Genomic DNA, 21,755 nt, shown 5'->3' with positions numbered 1-21,755 from the left:
AGGCGCGGGCGAGGCAGGGTCATCGGGGAGACGGGTAGTGACCAAAGTATGGCCGGGGTCGCCGCCAGGCAGAGGCCAGGAGGAGGGCACGAGCACGACCTGGGCGAGCGGGCAGCGCGGGGCGAGGGGAGCCGGGTAGGAACGGGGGGCTGAGGGGTGCGGAACTTGGGAGGCGGCCTCGCTGGGGCGAGGGGAGGACCGGGGACACCGGGCGGGGGAGCTGGGAGCCCGGCGAGCGCGGCCGGGGGTCTGGGGTAGGGGAGGCGGCGCCCCGGCGGAGCGGGCAGCGCGCGGCGGCATTAGGTGAAGCTCATGGAGACTGTGTGCTCGAGCGCCTTGCGGCGCAGGGAGGCGATGCTCGTGCCTCGCCACACGTCGCTGCTGTCCGGAGAGCTGCAGAGCTGGGGCGAGCCGGAGACGTTGCTGGGGCCGGGAAGGGAGGCGGGCACCATTCCGGGGAAGGCGGGCTGGTAGAGGTGCGACTGCAGCCCCGCGCCGTTGGAGCCCGCTAGGCTGTTGGACAAGCCCATGGAGTTGGGCGGCGGCCCCGCAGCCAGGCTGCATTGGGACAGCGACTGAGCCATAGCCTGCTGGCGGCCGAGCGCGGGCGGCAGCGGCAGCTGGGAAACGCCGGGCATGGCGGCCGCCGCCCAGCGGGTGTCGTTGGCGTGGAAAGAGCACAGGCTGTCGCCCATGGCGGCGGCCGCAGCGGCGGCGGCCGATGGGAACTGGGGCAGGCCCGGCGTGGGCAGCAGCGTGCCGGGCGCGCGGAACACGTTGGTGGTCTTCTTGCGCTTCTTCCACTTGGCGCGGCGATTCTGGAACCAGACCTGCAGCGGGCGGGGTGGGGAGACAAGACCCCGCGAGGTTAGCGACCTGAGTCAGAGCCTCACACTGCCACTCAGGCCCAGGCTGAACAGGGGCTCCGGGCTCGACACGCCCCCACGCCCAGGGCGAGCTCGGGGTTCTCCGACGCCCCTCTGCGGCTACCAAGCGCGGACCCCAGCGCTCTCAAGACGCGGTGCGCTCGGAACGCACCGAGCAAACAGCACCGCACGTCCCACCGTGTGCAACGTGCACAACCCCCAGCACTCTGGCGTAAGTCTGTGCTTTGCACAGATGCACCAGTCTGCAGGCAGGCATGTGTCAAGGCTCGACCCACAGGTGTACAAATGAAGATAAACATGAGTACCCATGTGGCTTAATGGCATGTCTTATAGCACTGATGGGGTATAGAATTTTCAGAAACACTGGAAATTTGGGAATTGATGAAAGGCCACGAATGACATAAACAGTCTCAAAATCGAAAGACAAAGGAAGCCCCTAGCATCACGGTTGACAGAGCAGAGAGGTTAATATAGTGACCCGTGTGGCAAAGTGAGCCACTGAGCTGCGGTGTTATTTGGTTGCCACCTTGATTTCTGATTCCTCCCTCAATGCTCTGTACAACTGCCACAAAGCTCCTCTCCATACCATTCCGCAAACACCCAGAAGGCACCTTTGTCTGCGTGTTCGCCTGGCGTCTTGGCGTGTGTTGGAACTTGGCTGAAGCCCTGGGCCTTCGATCTACGCCTTCCCGTAACTTACTTCAGACCCGTAACAGCATGTCCTGTAATACCTGCAAGCTGCACACACTCCAACACGACCTTATAAACTAAAGCAAATTTTCTGACTAACGCGAAGGAAAGGAGCTCAACGTTAAAACTCACGCTGGTCATGGCGCAAATTACTGGGACAATGGATGTTTCTGTCTGTCTGTCTGTTTGTCTGTCTTTTTTCAGGGAGAACTGTTTTAGTAAAATATACCTCAAACAAGTCTCCTAGTTTCTGTTTCCTAGTTATGGGCCGGGAATTTCAGAGTCTATCAGGCAACTACAAAAGTGACTACAAAAGTGAAATTCACTATCCCAGAGTAACAATTTCTCTGAATGATAATAGACAACCTATCTGACTTTGATAATTTCTCATCTCCACGTATTTGAATTTTATCTTTACGGGGAGGGGGCTACTCAGTATGCTTAGTAGGCAGACTTTCCATTTAAAATCTCGTTAGCGGTGCTAATATATAATGTGGTGCCACATACAGATCAGACATTGACTAGTTTCCTCTTAGAATTTGGCCGGCATAACCTGCTCTCCGAATGTGTGGCCCCAAATGTGATTTATCTGGTAATCCAATTCATGTAGTGTTTGCTTTGCAAGCTGAAGTGTCAGGGATATGGATATATTAGCCTTCATTCTTGGTAAACCAAAAATTTATAGCTGTGCAAGCAAGCATACTCTTTGCTTACTGGTATGAATAGGTTTGCAGTCTAGAATTCCTTCTGAGTGCACCAGTGCGCTCCTGTTTTACCTGGGACTTCGCCTGCCACTTTATCTTTCTCTGGTTTGTACACCATTTTCCACATTACTGTTTAACCCTGCGTTGATGATGGGTAAGTATGCTACATCCCTTAGCCTCAGCTCTTGGGCTAGTGGCACAGGGATTAATGAGACTGCAGGGCCTTTGATGGTGATGGCAGGATCAATGTGGCTGGATTGAGCTGTTAGCAGCCTTTGGCCTTAGGTGGAAAGAAAGTGAGGAGACCTAATGTCCCAAAGACCCTTGGTAGAACCTATCCAGCATTAGTCTGGGAAGCTGGACAAGAAGGCGCCCTTGACTGAGACTTGTCTGTGTCCAAACTTTCGGCTTCCTAGGAACATTTTGAAAGGGAGAGTCAAGACCAATTCTTAACACTCCCAAGGCCTAGTGAATCCTAAAAGGTCAGTGTTTTAGAGGTTGTAAGTTGGGAGAAGGGTGGAGAAAGAAGCAAAAGAAAGAAAACAATGTTAAACTGCTCAGCAGAATTTCTAGAGCAAATATTGCTGCAAAAAAAAAAAACAAAACAAAACAAAACAAAAACAAAAACAAAAAAAACCCAAAAACAAAAAAAATATACAAAGAGCCACTGTTGAAGAACAAAATATTAAAGGAATAATCGAAAAATCATGCTCAATTATGTTTGAGGGTTTAGTAGTCAAATGATAGCTACAAATTTTTTTAATGTTTCATGGTTTACTAAGATTCAAGGGGGAAAATCTGCATGGAATCTGAACACCTCCATCCCAAGCTATGATGCATATGTTTTTAAAATGTGAAGTTTCCACTTGAAAACTAGAGCATGACGGGTTAAAATGCAGACAAAACCTAAGGGAGAATTTTGGGATGCACAGATGACAGCTCCAGGAAATATATTAACCACAGCCAAAGACCCAACTTTGTACTCAGTTGGAAATGCAGCTCTCCTCACATAATGCTTAATACAACAGTGAGAATCTAATGGAGGTTAGAATCTAAAACTCCACTTTCATGATATCTGCTGTTACAGTAATATAGACATACTGTAAATGTATTTTAAAATATATAGCCCGTTTAATTCCTCAGCTATAAATGGCTCAGGATTAGAGAAAGAGGGGGAGAAAGAAAGAATACCCCCCCACACACACACACACTTGAAGCAAATGCTTTATGAAGACCTCATTGGAATCCAGCAAATGATTAATGTGAAGATACGGGAGGAAATCTGGGGAGCTGTATTAAAGCCTGGATCCCAGGTTCATTTCGATCAGCCAGCCGTGAACTCTGGGCCGAATTCATTACACTTTAATAGTGCTGGGAGAGGAAGAAAATGCAATTTCTCATTCCATTAGAAAACTAGAAAATACTCTCAGCTTGTCCCCCTATTAAGATGTGGCAGGTGACAGGGCCATTCTAGGGGACACGGTCAATGGAATTACAGCACATTATTTTTGTTCGTATAAAATATTGAAAGGCAAGCCTGACTGTGCAGAAGTTATTTCACTGATTTGGTTTTTATGTAAATAAAATATTGAAAGTTAATTAATCCGTGCTCGAGACTAATGATTATGCTTATTATATTGCATTTGATCGCGTAATTTGCATGATTCTTGCATTGCTGCTTAATAAGCCATTCCAGGTTATAAATAATTCTGAAATTGGTTTCTAATAATGGCATGCTATAAAAGGAATGGTTTTTATTACACTAGCCAGAAAAGAGGAGCAGTACTATACACGAATTTGCCTCCTTGAGTGTAGAGGTGCACTAGTAAATACTTCAAAGTGCAATATAGTCTAGATAAAGACAAAAAATAACTATACTGGATAATTCAGTCTTAAAGAAAAAGCATCTTTGAAAACATGTAATAGCAATAAGTTAAATGTTTAGGTAATTTTTTAATCAGTGCAGTGGCCCACATACTAGAAAGAATGTGTGGCAATCTGTTAACTATAAAGAAAACTATGAAGCGCTCATCATATAAGAATGTAAACCAATTACTATTTAATTTGAATTTGGTCAAGGAGCAATGGTACAGTGAATCATGAAGTAAATACATTTCCCATAAATTATTTTTGCATTACATTACATAATGTTAATCATTTTGAAATGTTAATTAAGAAGGTTATGTTGATCTGATTACTTTTTAAACTATGAAACATTATTTTTAAAAAATATTGAAATTGCCATTCTATTAAATTGTTTCTATCAGTAGGCTCAAGCTATTATCTTTGGTTGAACATTATACTAGGACAATTAGCATACTTTGTCTCTTTCTTCTTGCATATTCTTTTGTGTACTTTTTGAAAATAACTATCACACAGTTTATATTTTATTTCATTTATAACTTTTTCTATTAAAAGAATCACTGCCATTAACCTTTGGAAGACCTAATAAAGTTTAATAGACCTCATTTTCTTTTTTCATAAAATCAGCCGTCCAATTATATTTTATTTGTGATTCTAAGTTTTATTTTAATTTGAACTAATTACCAATATGTCTAGGTTAAGACACAGCACTGCACTCTTTAAAACAAAAATTAATAGCAAGGATTTCTCCTGAGAACAAAAAGTAAATTTGTGAGCTTTGATTCTCCGATATTGAGACCACAATCAAGTATTGTCATTGGCATGTGTTGGGATTGTATGTTCCTATGACGGTTTGAACCCACACTTAGAAAAAAGTGAGAGGTGAAAATTTAAAGAACATTAATATGCCTGAACAGTTTAATTAGTACTCTTCTCGTGTGCAATATCTTCGCCCCATTGTTTGAGCCTTTCAGAGTTCATTAACAAATACCCAGATTTATGTTCAATAAAAATATTGATCGTTGTGAATATTTATCTATTAATTTGGCCATTTTAAGTCCCTGGGATATTCATTTCTTATTAGAACAAAAGTATGTATTTCTGTTAAGGTGATCTACAAAATGCCAAATGGAAACAATTCTGATCTCTTGGACAACTAAATGTAAAAGAACTGGAGTCCTTAAAGTTAATTCGCAATATCAGGTAGCATTGGTTTAACAAATTAGTCAACTTAGGAAGTCAAAAGTGTCGACGACATTGTTTCAGCACCGTGGACAGCGCGAGGTTCTCTGAGGCTTCGCCCAGGCGCGCCTAAGAAATAATAGTATGTGCATTGTCAGTCTTTTAAAAAGAAAGAAGAAAGAAATTTGGGGTTCATTCATCATATATTTTTCTCTCCCAATTTTCAGAAGAGATACGAGTAACATTTTCTAGATTCCATATAATTACAACTTGGAGGGTGGTTGGATAAAAATATGGAAACAATACCGATTTCCTCCGTTACAGGTTAACCTTTCCGGCCTAAAAAGTTCCTTCTTTGGGCCGGATATCTACAACAGACAATGTTCATCTCTATCTTAGGAGAATCCTAATGATTTTATTAAAATTAAAAACTCAGAGTTCATAGGAGGTGTAGTATTTTCGGCCGGTCCCAGGTACTGGTTGACCACCTGAGCCAAAACAAAACAAAACAAAACAACAACCAAACAAAAAACAAAACGACAATAACAAAAAAATAACCCCAAACTGAAGGTATGTTGCCTGAAAGATGAGAGCGGATGATGTTTAAGATAATTAAACCCTGTCTGGAAGTTTGGGTATACCACCCCTCTTTTAAGGTATCCATTGATTGCACCGCAATTCCTCTCTTTCCTGTTTTCTGTATTATTGTGACATTTTCCTCATTTATCCAAATTCGTAGTAGAAACTCATTACATGGTAATGAAACACTTGTCAATAGTGAGAGCTTAGGGCAAGGTGCGCACTGGACTTAGCTGCTGGGAAGACACGGAGGTTCCCTTCCCTGGAGGAGCCCTATAAATGCCGGGGCTCGCTTTTGAGGAGTTTCGGGAGCGAGGGATGGCGCATGGCCACTGGGGCCTGTCGATCGTCCAAGCCAATGTTTGGAAGGAGCTCACCCAACCCAGCAACGCAGTAGCGACAGACGAGCAACCCGGGATCCCAGCAGCGCTCGGATCTTTCCCACCCCTCCTTGCCTTCCGCCCCCAGAGCCCAAGCCCGGTGTACCTGCACTCGCGACTCGGTCAGCCCGATACGCAGCGCCAGCTCCTCACGCATGAAGATGTCCGGGTAGTGAGTCTTGGCGAAGCTCCTCTCCAACTCGTTGAGCTGCGCTGGGGTGAAGCGTGTCCGGTGGCGCTTCTGTTTCTGTTGGCCCTGCTGCTGGCCGGCTTGGCTGGGGTTGGGGCCGCCCTGCGGTCCCGACTGCTTGTCTGGGTCTTTGGCGCTCACCGCCAGCGAAGCAGGAGTAGAGCCCACTGTGGTGATGTCCTCTCCGGGCAGCAGAGTGGCTCCTTCGACTGGGTCCGAGTTGGGCGCCAGGTCCCCCGGATGGCCCCCAGGGTCAGAGCCCCCCACGCCCAGCCTACACTTCACCGCCTCCCGGTGGCCCAGAAGCTCGGCGGCATCTTTCATACCTGAGGAAGGAAGGGGATCTCGGTCAGTGCTTTTCTGGAGCTGTCGGGAGCTGCTGCTGCCTTCCCTGAAGGATTCTCCTCTCCGCCCCACCACCGCTCCTTCTACGCCCACGCTCGCCCAGCAGCGGAAACTGCCTGGTCCTCAGCCGGGTTTCCCCGGATTTGGACAGCCAAGTTGAAATGACATCTCCTGGCCCTCCCTTTCTCTCCACAGCCGCTCTGGTGGTTCGCGTCTCTCTCTCTCTCTCTTTCTCTCTCTCTCTCTCTCACACACACAAAATCACTCCCAGGCCTGGCGATAAAACATGTCCGAGTCCTTTCATTAACTGTACCCCGATGTCCCAGGAAACCTTGAGGAAATTCTTAGACGGGGGATGGGGGAGAGAAAGAAATCAAGGGAGATTCCACGGAGTCTGCTGCACCTGAGCATAGGCGCTAAAAAGACTCCCTCTGAAGATGAATATGTCTCCAAGCCTCCCACCCCTCAAAAATAAACCCAAATCAGCTCCGCCTCCCCCCCTCAAATCAGAGAACGTGTTTTAGGAAATGGAGTCACATCCATCACCAAAGCTTCCCAAGCCGGAAACCCAGAACCCGGTAACCCAGATAGCTTGAAAGAAACTCGAGTAAACTCTATAGCCATAGCAGTGAATCAAACTTTAGAAAATTCAACTTTTCTCTCCCGAGAAATAAATGGTTCGTCCCTCCCGGTACTGGCAACACTGAGTGCCTCTTAGAGAGGAGGAGTTGGTCTTTCTTCTCAACAAGCACTTTTAGCAAATCCACCTTCATACAGCCGCCTCTCCTTCACGCCAAATAGTTTTTTTTTTTTTTAAAGAAAACAAATTTAAGCACATTTAGAGAAGGAAGTGGTGGTAGAGAGAAAGGAAAAGGGGGAGGGGGAGGGAGAAGGAAATTCCGAATCAAAACAAACAAGAGCGGAAAAAGAGAGAAACACCTCCAAACAAATTATCGCGGGCTAGAATGCCTTTCAAAAATAACAATAATAAAAGGAAGAGAGGAAGGGAAAAAAACCAAAAAACAAAAAGTGTCAGCATTCCCAACTCCTTTTTGTTTTGGGATCTACATATTCCATAGATTTTTTTTAAGACGATGTTAAATCAAATTAAACTTTAATACAGCACAATTACTTTTAAAGAAATTAGTCCATTTAGGGCGCATTAAGGTAAAATAAGGAACAAATTGACAATTTCCTGCCCCGGCTTCTCCAGGCTGCCGGGGTGAGAGGCGCTCACTCACCTAGCCTGGCGTCCAGGAGGTCGGCGTGAGACAGCATCGCGCACCGCTCCAGGGCGAAAGCTGTTCCCCCCCAAATTTTAGCGGCTTTAAGTTATTTAAAATAGATATAAGCTATAAGCTATACGATATAGATATATATAGATCACCTAAATGAAAGAAAATTCGGTTTGTGGTTAAAAAGGGGGCTTCTTGCATTATAATGTCCTTTAGAGAGACGGGGAGGTGCTTAACAGTTGAATGAACCCGTGAGCAGCTCGGCGAGGGGACCAATCAGGAGGGCAGCCTGCAAATGTCAGCGCCCGGAGAGTCCCCCACTCCGCCCGCCCGCCCGCCCGCCTGCGCCTGCCGGGAGGAGGCGGCGGCCGCAGCCCAGGCAGCTCCAGCCTCCAGCAGCCGCTAAAGCAGCAGCGGCCACCTTGGCCTCGCCCTGGGCCTCTGGGCCTAGCCTCGGTCAGTTCTTCCCTGAGATTTTTCTCCAGACACACCTTCCCTTCCCTTGTCCTGCCTTGCTCGCTTCACCGGCGCAGCTCTGTGTTTCAGACCTAGGATGTCCTGGACCAGGAGCAGTACAGACTCCACGGCATGGCATGACCTCCGCATGACCTGAGAGTCCAACCTCCCCACACACCCCCTCTCCGCAAAACAACCCCCACCCCCGCGCCCACACCAGCTAGGCAACACTGGACCGCTGTAGTCAAAGCCTAGCTCACCAGGTAGGCAAGCAAGCGCCTCTAAAGCGACCCTAATTTTCGCTACTGTTCTACAGGCTTCACTAGGGATCCAGACTCCTTGCCAGGGCCCTGGGGCCAACTGAGCCCCATTCCCAACAGCAGCCTAGAGTGTAAAGAGGAAGTTGACTCCCCCTACTCTGCCAGGGTCTGCAGTCCGCTTTGGGAGAGGGGGAGGCTTCACGAAGTGTGCCCTCTTCCAGAACTCCAGTAGCTGCGTTCCTGGACCCCCTGCCCTATGGGCCTAAGCTCTCACCCCGGCTCCTAACCTGTCCTTTAGGTCAAAGTTTGTAAGTTCAGATAGGCCACCAAAGCCTCTTAAGGCAGTAAATAAAGTTAAGCGCTCTTTATTGTCCTCTTGGATATGTTAAACTACTTGAACAATTTAAAGTGCTTTTGCACACGTGAAGCGAACCATTTCTAATGTTCTGATTTTTCAGAGCCAGCCAACAACAAAGTTTAGATTAGTAATATATTTCTAACCAGAGTAATTTTCAAGATCATTAGGCATTTATGTAATTAGTGCCAAATCTATAAGCTTTTATTACGATTATTAGAGTAAAATCAGTATAAATTTGTACTAATTTACTACTGTTTAGACTTGGCTGTCAAGCCCAGAGGTTCTTATTGTAAATGATAACTTAGGAAATTAAGTGCAAAATTCTGTACCGTTTCTGATCTGCTCCCAAACAATCCGTTTCAATTGTATTTGCAGCAGAACATGATGCCCCTTTAAAGTTATTTGACTTGTATTTTTATTTGCAGCACAAGAAAAATGCCCTCTACCCAAGGCAAAATGAAAACTGATACTTACTACTCCCAACTTGATTAACATTGATTTTTAATTCGAGAGTGATGCAATTAAGATTATTCATTTAGTGCAAATAAAGCTTCCACAAAAGGGTGGCCCTCTGAAGTCTGTTTTAAATAATACCGAACAAATGGCTTTTTTTGTTCGTCGTCCAATTGACTTACACAAAACATTGAAAATGCTGCTCGAGAGCAGATGCGAGGGTGTGTGTGTGTGTGTGTGTGTGTGTGTGTGTGTGTGTGTGTGTGTGTATGCTTTACTGTGTGTGTGACAGGAAAGAGCAAGGAGACAAAGGAGGCAGCGAAGCAACTCTGGTGCAGTTTTGTTTCCTCCTTCTTTTCCTCGGCTCTTTTCAAAGTCCTGCCATGCACACACGTAAGGGTGCGTGCGTCTGCGCTGGTGCTCACACACTTGTGAGTGCAGGGCCTCACTCAGGCCGGTGCCTCGGAATGCTGGAGACCGCTCACTTGGAAGCTTCGGGCCTGGAGGGGCTGCAGTGGCCGCTGCTGCGGGTACCAACGCGGCCTAGCAGGAGCTCAGAGCGCCGCCGAAGAAGACCGGGGTGCACTCTAGGCGGAGCCCACGCTTGGGAGCTTTGGGGGCTTTCGGCAGACAGCCGGTTCCCTATCCAGAAACGTTTTGCCTGAGAGGGAAAGTCCAAGCCCTAAAGCAAACTTAGTCCCTCTGACAGCAGCTTGATAGTTTTTCTATACAAAACGCCCAAATTTGACAACCCAAGCGTGGGCACGCAACCGGAGCGGACAATTCAGCCGCCCAAGGCGAAGACGTGGCCTCTGGACTTGAGCCCACAAGAGCACGCACCTGAGACTGGCCCAGGGTTTCGAACCATCAGGGTGGGCTTTCTGGCTATGCAGGTCTGCGTGCCCCGCAGACATATGGTCAAGTGGCTAAAAAAGAAACCAGGAAGGCGGAGTACCGGTACCCTACTAGCTTAGAAGAATGAGTATGAGGAGTCCGTTCCTATGGTGACCAGGTGTGAGAGGACACCTAAGAAGAGGACCGGCTGCGAGCCTACAAGTGTGTGCTCACAAGCGCTGGTGGCCGGGTCTCAGAAGCGCTGGATTTTCAGCCCTCGGTGCCTGGCGTCCTCTCACACGCACTCGCTCGTATATTCTGTTTTGCTGTATCTTTCAGGTCGATAAATAAATGTGTAATAGTTAATGTGAAGACACATCAGAGTAATAACAATGGGACAAAAATCAAAGGATTATCCATCTCTGTTAGTAACCACTGAATAACAATGTTGCGCCGTGATTGATAGCCCGCTTCATTTTATGACTTTTCTATTGGTCTTGATTTTTATAGCAGTATAAACAAACTAAATCATTTCTTCCAAGACTTCAGAGCATAAGCACCTCAGAGAGGGGAGGGAGAGAGGAAAGAGGAAAAAAGAAAAAAGGGAAAACTGAGATGGGAGGGGGTGACGGGGCAGGTTGGGGGCGTCGAGGTGGGGAGGGAGCAAGCTGGAGCCGAGAGCTGACAGCCAGCAGGCGTGGCAGGGTACCACGGAGTCTAGACGTGAATGTTCGCCCCCCACTCTCTGTTCTTGCTCTGCAACTCGGTTTGGCCAATGTCTGAATCCACCTGGGCAGCGCCTGAGATGTATTTACCAGAGTTTTATTCGCCGTCATCTTCCCACGTTCCTGGGGCAGCCGGGAAAGTGCCGGTCAGGCCCATTGCTGTTGATAATTCAAAGCATTTCCCACATGATCATGGGAACTGAAGTCCCTAACAAGGCGAGGCTTTAGCGCAATGGCCCCCAAATCTTCGGAATGACAAAAATGTCTTCAGAAATCACTTCAAAGCAAAGTAAAAGGATTTTCTATGACGGATCCAGTGATTTTTCCTCAATAAATAGGTTTTAGATTGTTACACACACGTAGAAGTGGAACAAAGGGAACTACCAGAAAATATATTGGTTGCCCCTAATAAAATTTATTTAGACAGTTTACTTCTCATAAAAAATAGAGATTGAATTTTGTACAAGAGCCTGCCAAGGGACGATGCACAGGGAAATCTTTTTTTCTTCTTCTTCCTACCCCACCCCTCCCTTTTAAAGAAAACACAAAGAGCCTTTAAGGCCTAGGAACCTGCTCCTGGCTCCATTGGCAGGAACCCCAGACCAAGCAGAACTTGGTAGCTCTGTGAGAAGTCGACTTTGGGAGAGGGGTGTTTGTTTAAAAAAAAAAAAAAATCTTGTAGCTATGTAAATTACAAGTACACCCCGCTCTACCAAAAAAAATACCATTGCTATGTTTTGCCATCCAATTTTGGAACAAGAGTTAAAAATAAGCTGTGGCTGGAATAGGTTGGCGGGTAGGGGATAAGGAGACCAGGCAACGAGCCCAAACGATGGATTTATGCAGATTAAGTTTAAAATTCTGATTTTTCTCTCTAATTGTGTTTCTGCTTTCATTGCAAATCCTTTGTACTGATAGAGACAGGGAGAATAAAAATATATAGAGGGTGCTCCAGGAAGAATTGGGTAGTGTGCCCAGAGCCCTAATTGCTTTTTCCACTTATAGAAATCTCGGGTGTTTATTAAATGCAACTTTTAGTTGCTTGCGTTGTTTGTAAGCGGCTCTTTTCTGTGCAGACAGTGGGCTGAAATATGGCGCGTTATTATTCACATTCCTGCTATTAGATGCTGAATTGTAACATTGTTGCCTTTAATGAGAAGCGCCTCCCTCAATAATTAACGATCTCACATTTTCCTATTTTCTCGCCTGATGAAAAGAATCAATTTTAATTCGTGGTAAATTACAGCCATGCTTTGGGGTATTATTTGCTTACTGAAAACAAATCAAGTGACTTGAACACTCCTGTTTACTTTTCCAGGAAAGCAACTGTACATCAGATTGTATTGTTCAGGCCCATTTCAGAAGAGAAGAGAAGATTAAAGGGAGAGGACACGGCGGAGGTGGGAGGGTGGAGGGGCGTGGGCCCCAAAACGTTTGTAACAATGGTGACCAGGATTTCTCCCAGACCAACCTCTGGTGCCAGAACTGGTGTTCCTCAAGCCTCTGTGTTCACCCTGTCCTGCTAAAGGCCCTTAAATCACATGGGCATTTTGGAATTTCGGACTGCTCCAGGGTCGGCTTGTTTGTGGGAATGGGTGAGTGAAAAGGGGGGCTGAGAGATTGACAGTCTTTACAAAGAGGTGCCCGAGCTTTCACACCCCTCTGCTTGGAAGAACTCTGGAGGTCGCCACGCAGACACCACAGACATGGGAGATGCAGCTGAGTGCCCCTGCCGGTCCATTGCGAAAGCTCCCTCCTCTTCCGGTGAGGACTCTCGGGGCAGAGATAAGCGTCAGTAACTCTTAGTCAAACAGGCCTGCGTCTAGCCCAAACCTCCAGACTCCCTACCCCAGAGCTGAGGGGCTTGAGATCAAGGCGCACCTCACCTGTATTGTCTCCAAACAGAGCCGACCCAGCAGCCTAAAGGAAAGCAAAAACAAAAACAAAAACAAAAAAAAAAAGAACTTGACAATAAATCCAAGCTTCCAACATTGTTTTCTTCTTCTTCCCACACTGAAAGCAGGGCTTCATGCATGGCCTGTGTACTTGTGTGTGCGCTTTTCTGAGCAGTGCATTGCAGGTCCATTGCTTGGCTAGAGCTTGCCAGAGGCGCTGAGAAGAAAAAAAAAAAATCTATCCCAAACTAATATCATAACCTGGTAGCTTTTGGCAATACAGGAAGTGATAGACGGATGGAGGGTGGATGGGTAGATAGATAACATAGTTTTTCTTTCAATGGCTTATGCACACGTTTGCTTTCCGCAAACTACAGCAGGAAGTCCAAATAGACAGGTCACCTGCGTGCCTCTTCATGAGCTCAGCTGCCAGACCCTAGTTTGCTTCTTTCTCTAGTCTTTTCCTTCTGATAACTGGTCCTCGGGGTAGAAACAACCATAAGAGATAATGACGAATCAGTACCTGCCCTATGACTGTACTGTTTATTCTAGCTTTCCTTTTATTGTCTTTTGCCCAGTAATTTTAATAAGTGACATACAGGTTTTGTTGCATGTGTTAAGTTCGTTGCTTTTCTTATTTCTATTTACTTAGGATAAATAATCATATATCAGTTATTCAGTTAGGTGACAAGGCTAGTAATTGGAATAAAAAGAAAAAAGTCTCATCCTTACTCTTTCTATAACTAGATATAGCGCTAATAAGACTGCATCAATCTTATGTAGCAAATAAATAAAATAGACAAACAAACAAATTTGCCTCCAACAAGTTAATGCGGTGTATCTGAGTGGAAAGTAGATATTTTCACGCATTCTGGATATGAGGAGTGACTTTTAATAAAATCACAAGAAAAACAAATGTAATTCTGTAAGTCATTTCTTCCAGAAGCCAGCGTTCGTGCCAGCCCCCTCCCCCGCCTCTACAGCAACCCCTCTCTTTTCCTAAGCAGTTGGTCCAGGTTACGAATGACAAGGGCCCTGGCTTCTCCAGTCGCTTTACCCTTGGCTGAGTGAGATGGGGAAGGCAGACAGGATTCTATAGGAAAATTAGCCTTCGCAAGTATGATTTTTCTTTTTTTTTTCCCTCGGCTTTCCCTCCATTCTTGCTTTCTTTTCCCACTTGGCGTTATTCGCTCTTCCTTATTCCCTTTCCTATTTTTTTTTCCCATCCTCCTCGCCTTTTCTCCTTTCCACTCTCCCTCCTACTCTCTGACCCCGCATCTCCCGCCCCTCTTTTCTCTTTCCTTCCCTCTCTTCTTTCTTCTCCCTCCCCCACTTTCCCTACCAACCCCCCCCCCCCCCAAGTCCCTTGTCCCCTCCCTGCAGCCCGAGTGCAGCTAATTCCGGGCGTCTATATTCACTCAATTAGAGAAATCTACAGTGAAGATCGATCTTCCATCTGCAGACATGCCAGCTTAACAAATTAGATTCTTGTTTCGTGCAGGTGATTTGGTGACAGTTGGGGAATTAGAAGTAATAAGTTGTTGTGTTTGAGCTCAGGCCCCCGCCCCCCGCCGGCGCCCCTCCCCGCCCGCCGCCCCGCGGCCGCGCCCGCCGCCCGGCACCCCCGCCGCCCCGGCCGGCCCGCGCCCGCCGCCGCCGCCGCATCCCCCGCCGTAATTAGTGCTGCTGCCCTCCATGTGGGCTCGATTAAACCGTGATTTAGCCGAAAGAAATATAATTATGGCTGCAAATAAAATAATCAGCATTGAAGAGCGATTTCCTTAATGAGATGGAGCGGTTGCACGTCACGGAGTAAAGGGGTCTCATTAAGAGGTGGTAATGAGGCTTGGGTGGATGGTGCAGTCACAAAATAGCCCAAGTCCCCAGCAGGCCCGGCCCGCCCTGCGAAGCGGTCTCTGGGCTCTGCCATCCCGCCCCACCCCGCCCGGCCTCCAGGGGGCGCTGCGCCTGCCGCGCGGTCTCCTCCGGTGGCCGCAGCTCCGTTGCCCTGCTCGGTCCAGGGCAGCCCGCGGAGAGCCAGGCTATGGCCGAGTCTGTGCGCCGGCTCCAAGTCTCCTTTCCCCCAGACAACCTGGAGGACAGCAGGCTGGCTGAGCGGATGGCAGCGTAGGGTCTCAGCTCCGCACCGGTGTGGAGCAGGATCAGTTCTGACTTTTGCGAGCAGGTGGAAGCGCACCCTCCCCCGCGCTGGAGGAAGGGACGGGCTCCAACCCCACCCGAGTCCCCTAGGAGCCCTGGTGCGAAAGCAGGTGCCACCATCCAGCTAAGAGCCCCAGCGTGGCCTAGAAGGACCTTGGAGCTTATTCTCCCAAGCCTATTTTCCAAACTTGATCAAAGTCCAGTGAAAAGCCACCACTCAGTGCCTTAACCTAAAGCTTTCTCGACTCTCTCTCTCTCTCTCTCTCTCTCTCTCTCTCTCTCTCTCTCTCTCTCTCTCTCTCTCTCTCTCTCAAATATTTTTATTATAACTTACTCAGATTACATCCCAATTGTTACCCCTCACTTGTATCCATCTGTTCCTCTCCCCCTCCCCTTTCCCCTATTCCCCTCCCCTAGACCTCTGACAGAAGGGGACCTCCTCCCCCACCATATGACCACAGCCTATGACCCATTAGCCCTTCCTCTTCCTCTATGTGCTGCTAGGCCTCCCCACCAAGGGGAAGTGATCAAATTTGGGGCACCAGAGTTCCTTTCTTCTATCAAGGTGTATATACATTGTATGTACAGAGTGTACATACAGGTTATAAACAGGGTGCCCGTAAGTAGTGAAACATCATGGTTTTGTTTGTTTGTTTGCTTATTTGCTTGCCTGCTTTGCTTTTTGTTTTTATTTGGTTTTTCTGAGCAGGGTCTCACTGTGTAGTAGCCCTGGCTGGCCTGCAACTCACTGTATAGACCAGGCTGACCTCCAGTTCACAAAGATCCACCTGCCTCTGCCTCCTGAGCATGGTATTAAAGTTGTGGGCCACCACATCCATCTGGACCTCTTTATTTGTTTCTAGTTGGATTTTTAGTCTCCTCTGGAGTTGCAATTTGGGACCAGAGAAGGAACAGTATCCATACAACATGACTCTGAGAAGTTGACACCATCTCTTATTTACTGTACTATGTGCTAGACACTGTACTAGAGACATGGACAAATGTTAGTTTTGGTGGGGCTTACAGACCAACACGGCTGACTTACATTGAGCTCTTCAGCTGTGGTGGACGCTGTTTAGCAGACATTTGCTTTCTTAGCAGCAGCCGTGATCCAGGAGTAGGTTCGGGTTTTTGTTGTTGTTGTTTTGTGTTTTGGTTTGGTTTTTGGTGTTTTGCTTTGTTTTGTTTCTGCCCTGGGGTTCTGTGTTATCAGCCTTCTGTCTCTCTAACAAAGAGCCTGAGATGTACAGTTTAAAGAGAGGAAAGGTTCCATGGCACTTCCTGGCTCCCTGGCTTTGGGCTGCTGGCAAGGCATTGGCAGAGTGAGACTATTTACATCATGGTAGCCAGTAAGGAAGCAGGGCAAGGGTCCTGGATGCCAATAATCGCTGCAAGGACCCAAAAACTCATGGTCCAGGAAGATAGCAACTCTCTTCAGCGCTACTAGTTAATGGAACATCTTTTATGGGATGGTCTCGCCTTATTAAGGGCTATGAGGAGAAGCATGTCGCCTGGGTAAGTGTTTCGCAATATCTGTCTGCTGATGACAAGCTGAAGGGAGGCTTTCCCCCCAAAGCACTACTATCTTAAATACTCTTTGGCCCTAAACAGATACAGATTGGTTTGAAATCCAAGCCTCTCTTAGGATTTTCTACATTCCAGGGCAGCTGGCACGGCCCCTTTCACAATGATGGGTCGTGAATAAGCAGACCCTACCCTGGGTGGTAGTGCAAGCGAATTCGATTAACATTCACACCCTGGGGCCACAGGGAGCAAGGGTGATTAAAGTCTGCCTTAAGCCCACTAAAGCCCCAAATCCACAGCTTAAGCTAATTCTCTCATTCACTCCCCAAAGGCATTTTTCCACACCAGAGCCTGAGCTGGCAGCAGCAGGGCAGCCTTCTCCACCTCTCACGCTTCCCCAAGTTGCTAACATATGGGACCAGAGAGTCATTTCTGCTAGGGGAGTAGGGGGGCCTTTTTCCTGGATGCTTTGGCATATGGATTTATTCATCACCCCCTTAATTTTCGAGAGGTCCCCCAAGTCATGCATTAGGGACGATGTTGACTTTTCTACATATATTTTCCTCTCATGATTCTGCCTCTCTCCCTGGGGAAACAGCTGCAGTTGGGAGTGTGTTAGGTAGGGCACAGTTTAGCTGCTGTAATGGAGATCCCAAGGTGGGGCAGCTTAGGGCAGACGGAATTGTATTTCTCTCTCACACAATGGTCCGTTCAAAAAGCAGTCCAAAATGGCTAAGAGGGGACTTGTCAATGAGTGGGAACCGGGCCTTCGTTACTATGCTCTTGCCTTCTGTGATGCCCTGTGGCTTAAGGGGGCAGCTGCACCTCCTGGCATCACCTCTGCACTTGCGGCAAGCTGGAAAAGTTACTTGTTCTTTTCTTTTAAGGGGATGGCTCAAAATGACTGCATTTTCTCTCACAAGACATGGGTCAGGATTGAGTCTAACTCAAAGGAAACTGAGAACTTTTGTCTTTACCTAAACTGGTTAAAACTTTCTATCACACCCTTGCTGATGACTTGTTTCCGCCCCCCCCCCCACCTCCTCACTCATCCATAGTATTTATACTGTGGTGGGGTCCGAGGAGAACGGGCAATGGATGTAGGTGATGGTTGACCTCAACTGTCAACCTGATAGGGTTGAAAGCAACATAGAAAGTAGGGAAGCACAGTGAGCTGCCCTGGACGTAGGCAGCTCTCAGAGATGCTAGACCCAGATTCTCTCTGCCCCTGGCTGCTGTGAGCCACGCAGCTTGCTTGGCTCCACAACCCTCTTGCCTCCTCTCACTGTGTCAGACCCATAGTGAAGGACAAAGTGGCTATGGGTGGGAACCTTTGAAACCAGGAGCTAAAAATAAAACCCCTTTCTCCTTTTAAGTTGTCCTCTGGAGTATTTGTCGCCACACTGAGAAGTCTCTCTAAAAGGCCAACCAAGAGAAAATGGGTGGCTGATTAAACAAAATGAGAGCAATGTTAAGGAGAGTTATCTATGCCGGGCTGGCCGTGGTGGCTCACACCTGTAATCCCAGCACTCGGGAGGCAGAGGCAGGCAGATCGCTGTGAGTTTGAGGCCAGCCTGGTCTACAAAGCTAGTCCAGGACAGCCAAGGCTACACAGAGAAACCCTGTCTTAAAAAACAAAACAAAACAAACAAACAAACAAAGCATCTATAATCGTTTCCCAGGAAGCCTAAAGTTTCCTTGCAAAGGAGGACTGTGAGGGAATGGGATCAACAATGTTGGTTGTTATCACTGTAGCCACTGGTTGTATTATAATTTGGATAGAAGGTGTTGCCTACAGGCTCACGTGATGGGTACTTGGTCCCTAGCTGGTAGAACTATATTGGGAGGTTCTGGAAAGTTTAGGCGATAGGTCCTAGATGGAGAAAGTAGATTATTGAGTCTCCAAGGCTATTTCACATCTGAATCTCTTTCTCCTTTTCTCTCTCTCCTCCCTCCCTTTTCTCCCCCTGCCCCCCACCTTCTTCCCCCCTCCCTTCTATCTGTGTGAGGTGTGAGAACCTCCCCAGCTTTATACTCCCACCATCCTTATGACCAAGCACATGAAACCAAACAATCATAGATTAAATTCGAGAACCCAGGAACCAAAGTAAGTTTCTCCTTTAAGATATTCACACAACATATTTTGGTCACAGCTACGAAAAGTAACAGATCTCTTTCGTCCATCCATCCATCCATCCATCCATTCATTCATTCATTCATTCATCCATTTGCCACATTGTTATTGTACACTGGCTATGAGCCAAGCACAGGGCTTGAGCCTGTAGGTACAATATTGCGAGTGTGCTCATATAGATGAGAAATACAGACAGCCGAGAAATAAATGTGACCGTGATGAGCGTAAGATCAGAGAAAACCACCCTAATCTAGGATCCTGAGATATGACGTTGTTCCTGAGGCAAGAATGGTATATGAGGTCCCAGGCCCATTAAAACTAGATATAGCAGAAAAAGAAAGGGTCCCCATAAAAAAATTCCCTCCGCCAGGCATGATGCCTATAATCTTAGCATTCAGAAGGTTGGGGCTAGAGGAGTGGCATTAATTCAAGTCCAGTGTTGGCTACAAGCCAAAACTGTGTTTCAAAATAAGCAAACAAGAAGAAAAATAAAAGAATGCTCTCTAAATTCAGTTTTCTCCAGGGCTGTGTGTTGTCAGCCTGGGTCATGAAATCTAGAGCCCTGGATTTAGTTCATGATGCCCCTTTAAAGAAAAGAAAAGAAAAAAAAGAGTAAAGGGCTTGAGAAATGGCAGTTAAGAGCACTGGCTGCTCTTCCAGAGGGCATAGATTCAATTCCCAGCACCCACATGGTCCTTTCCATTCTGTTCCACACACACCCCTCAGTGGCACTTAATGGCATGATTACCCAAAATCAGCCCTGGAGGTGGGAATGGCCGGGGGTGATGGAGGCCTCAGGCATTAAGTGATTGGGAGGAGAAACAGACTTCATTGAACAACTGGTTTATTTGGACATAACAAAGGGCTATTTAAGCTTTTGAGGAGGAGGTAGAGACTTTTGGGGTGATTGTATATCATTGGCGGGGCCAAGATGCTGGGAATGCCTTGTTTGTATGAAGAATTCTCAGTGCTTGCTGGATATGACTTTACAAAGAAAGAGGAAAGTTAGCCTGTTCCTAGCTCACAGGCTATGAGACCACCTCAAGGGTGACAAAGGAAGGGCAGTAGGGCTACATGCACTGGGACATACAGGCCCAAACAGAGAGGAGTCCTACTCCTGTAGATCTTATGATGATATTTCCGGTGTTCGGACATGCTTCAATCTCACTCTTGCTCCAGGCCGGCTCTCCTGGTTGTATGGCTCCACCGGCCCCACACTATAAGATAGCTCACAACTGTCTATAATTCCAGTTCCAGGGGATCCAACACCCTTGCACATACATGCAGACAAAATAGTAATGTGTATGAAATAAAAATTAATTAAATTAATTAATTTTAAAAAACAATGCCATTGCTAACTTAAAAAAGAAAAGGAAAAAATAATCTTTTACAGATCACTTCAAGTTAACTTTATAAACATTTGTAGCTTAAGGGCCACATTCCCAAACAAAAAAATATAGCCTATTTACCAGCAAACAATAAGAACAGCAAAGCTGTTGAATTGTAGCAAATGCGTTCTCTGTGAAATTGGGCTAGAATGCAAAGGATTTCATCAGAGAATCCTGGGCTGAGGGGTGAAGCAAGTAAAATCTATACAAGGTGACAAGAGAGTGAGTATGGGTCAGGAGACAACTGCAACTCTTCACTGAAAACAAACAAAGAAAAGAAAGTCCTTCCGAGATGAAAAGTAAGCCTGTGGAATTCATCTCCTCCAAGAAGTAGCAAAGCTTTGATGATGTGTATTGGATGAGCATTCAAGGGCCACTAAAGAGACAAGAGAGCAAACAAGACAGAGGTTCTCTCATTTCTTCTCACTGAATAGTCCAAATGTATGAAATATAGTGCTTGGGGCTGGAGAGATGGCTCAATGCTTAAGAGCACTGTCTGCTCTTCCAGAGGTCATGAGTTCAATTCCCAGCAACCAATGGTGGCTCACACCCATCCATAATGTGATCTGATGTCCTCCTCTGCCTGTAGATGTACATGCAGGCAGAGCACTATATACATAATAATAAATAAATAAATCTTAAAAAAAAAAAAAGAAAGAAAGAAATATAGTGCTATTGCGGTAGGCCTACAACATCAAGGCCCTTCTAATTTGTGTCTGCTAGAGTGGCCCCCAAGCTAGGTGTGTGGCATCTAGGAGAGCCGGCCACCGCGTCACAGTCTGGCATCAGGAAGGGAAAAGAAACAACAAAGAACATCTATTTCCTTCAAAAACAGAACCCCGGGTAGGAGGCTGAGGCAGGAGGATCAAGAGCTCAAGAACAGCACAGCTACACAGTGAGTTTGAAGCCATCCTGGGTAGCTGATGAGACTCCCATCTCAAAAAAAAAAAAAAAAAAAAGTAATTAAATAAACAAGCAAACAAACAAAAGAAACATGAAAGAAAGTGTACACAGCACTTCTATTCAGAGTCCACTAGCCAGAATTTGGTACCATAGTGCCAGGGAAACTGTCTTTCTCCTCAAGAGTCCTGCTCTGAGAGTGTCTCAGTTGAGTCTTCTATCAATGATAGAAGGGGAACACGTGTCCAGCTCTTCCTTTTCTTACTCAGAACCTCCAAGGTTAGCACTCAGAGAGCAAGTCTCCAGGAGTGTGTGCAGAGGTAGGTGACGGATGCCCTCTGAATCCACATCGCGACCTTCCACTGCAGTTCCTGCTGGCTCCCAGTTGCTGCTGCCTCCTTAGATGTTCTGGTTGAAGCAAGACCAAACCTTTCCTAGGTTTTCCATTAACCAAGGCAAAATGGAACATTTGTAGGGTTCACTAGAGATGTGAAGGAGCAAAGAAGGTCAACACAGAAAAAGTAAGACGCCCTTGACTATCCCAGGTTACAAAGCCTGTGGCGTCTCAACATTTCTTCACTCTTGTCTGAAAGGACTAGTCAAGTTCCTGGGC

General features: G+C 46.8%; 1 protein-coding gene across 1 annotated transcript; it reads right to left on the bottom strand.

The window, feature by feature from the left end:
- Positions 1-299: 299 nt before the first annotated feature.
- On the bottom strand, positions 300-8,098 carry Otp (orthopedia homeobox). Its single transcript, XM_051172243.1, has 3 exons — positions 8,062-8,098; positions 6,392-6,801; positions 300-830 (listed from the first exon to the last, which is right to left on the bottom strand). Exons 1-3 carry the CDS (start codon positions 8,096-8,098, stop codon positions 300-302), a joined length of 978 nt encoding a protein of 325 aa, XP_051028200.1.
- Between the last annotated feature and the right edge of the window lie 13,657 nt (positions 8,099-21,755).

The sequence above is a fragment of the Acomys russatus genome, chromosome 30 (genome assembly GCF_903995435.1).
Source record: "Acomys russatus chromosome 30, mAcoRus1.1, whole genome shotgun sequence".
Lineage (NCBI taxonomy): Eukaryota > Metazoa > Chordata > Mammalia > Rodentia > Muridae > Acomys > Acomys russatus.
The sequence above is the reverse complement of the archived record's forward strand: the minus strand, read 5'-3'. Positions and strand labels throughout refer to the sequence as shown.

Bases quoted from the DNA above. Each gene is read 5' to 3' on its own strand.
- Otp (XM_051172243.1), bottom strand. From the start codon at position 8,098: ATGCTGTCTCACGCCGACCTCCTGGACGCCAGGCTAG. The intron at 6,802-8,061 runs GTGAGTGAGCGC...TTCCTTCCTCAG, and splicing joins CCTCCTGGACGCCAGGCTAG to GTATGAAAGATGCCGCCGAG. The intron at 831-6,391 runs GTACACCGGGCT...CGCCCGCTGCAG, and splicing joins TGACCGAGTCGCGAGTGCAG to GTCTGGTTCCAGAATCGCCG.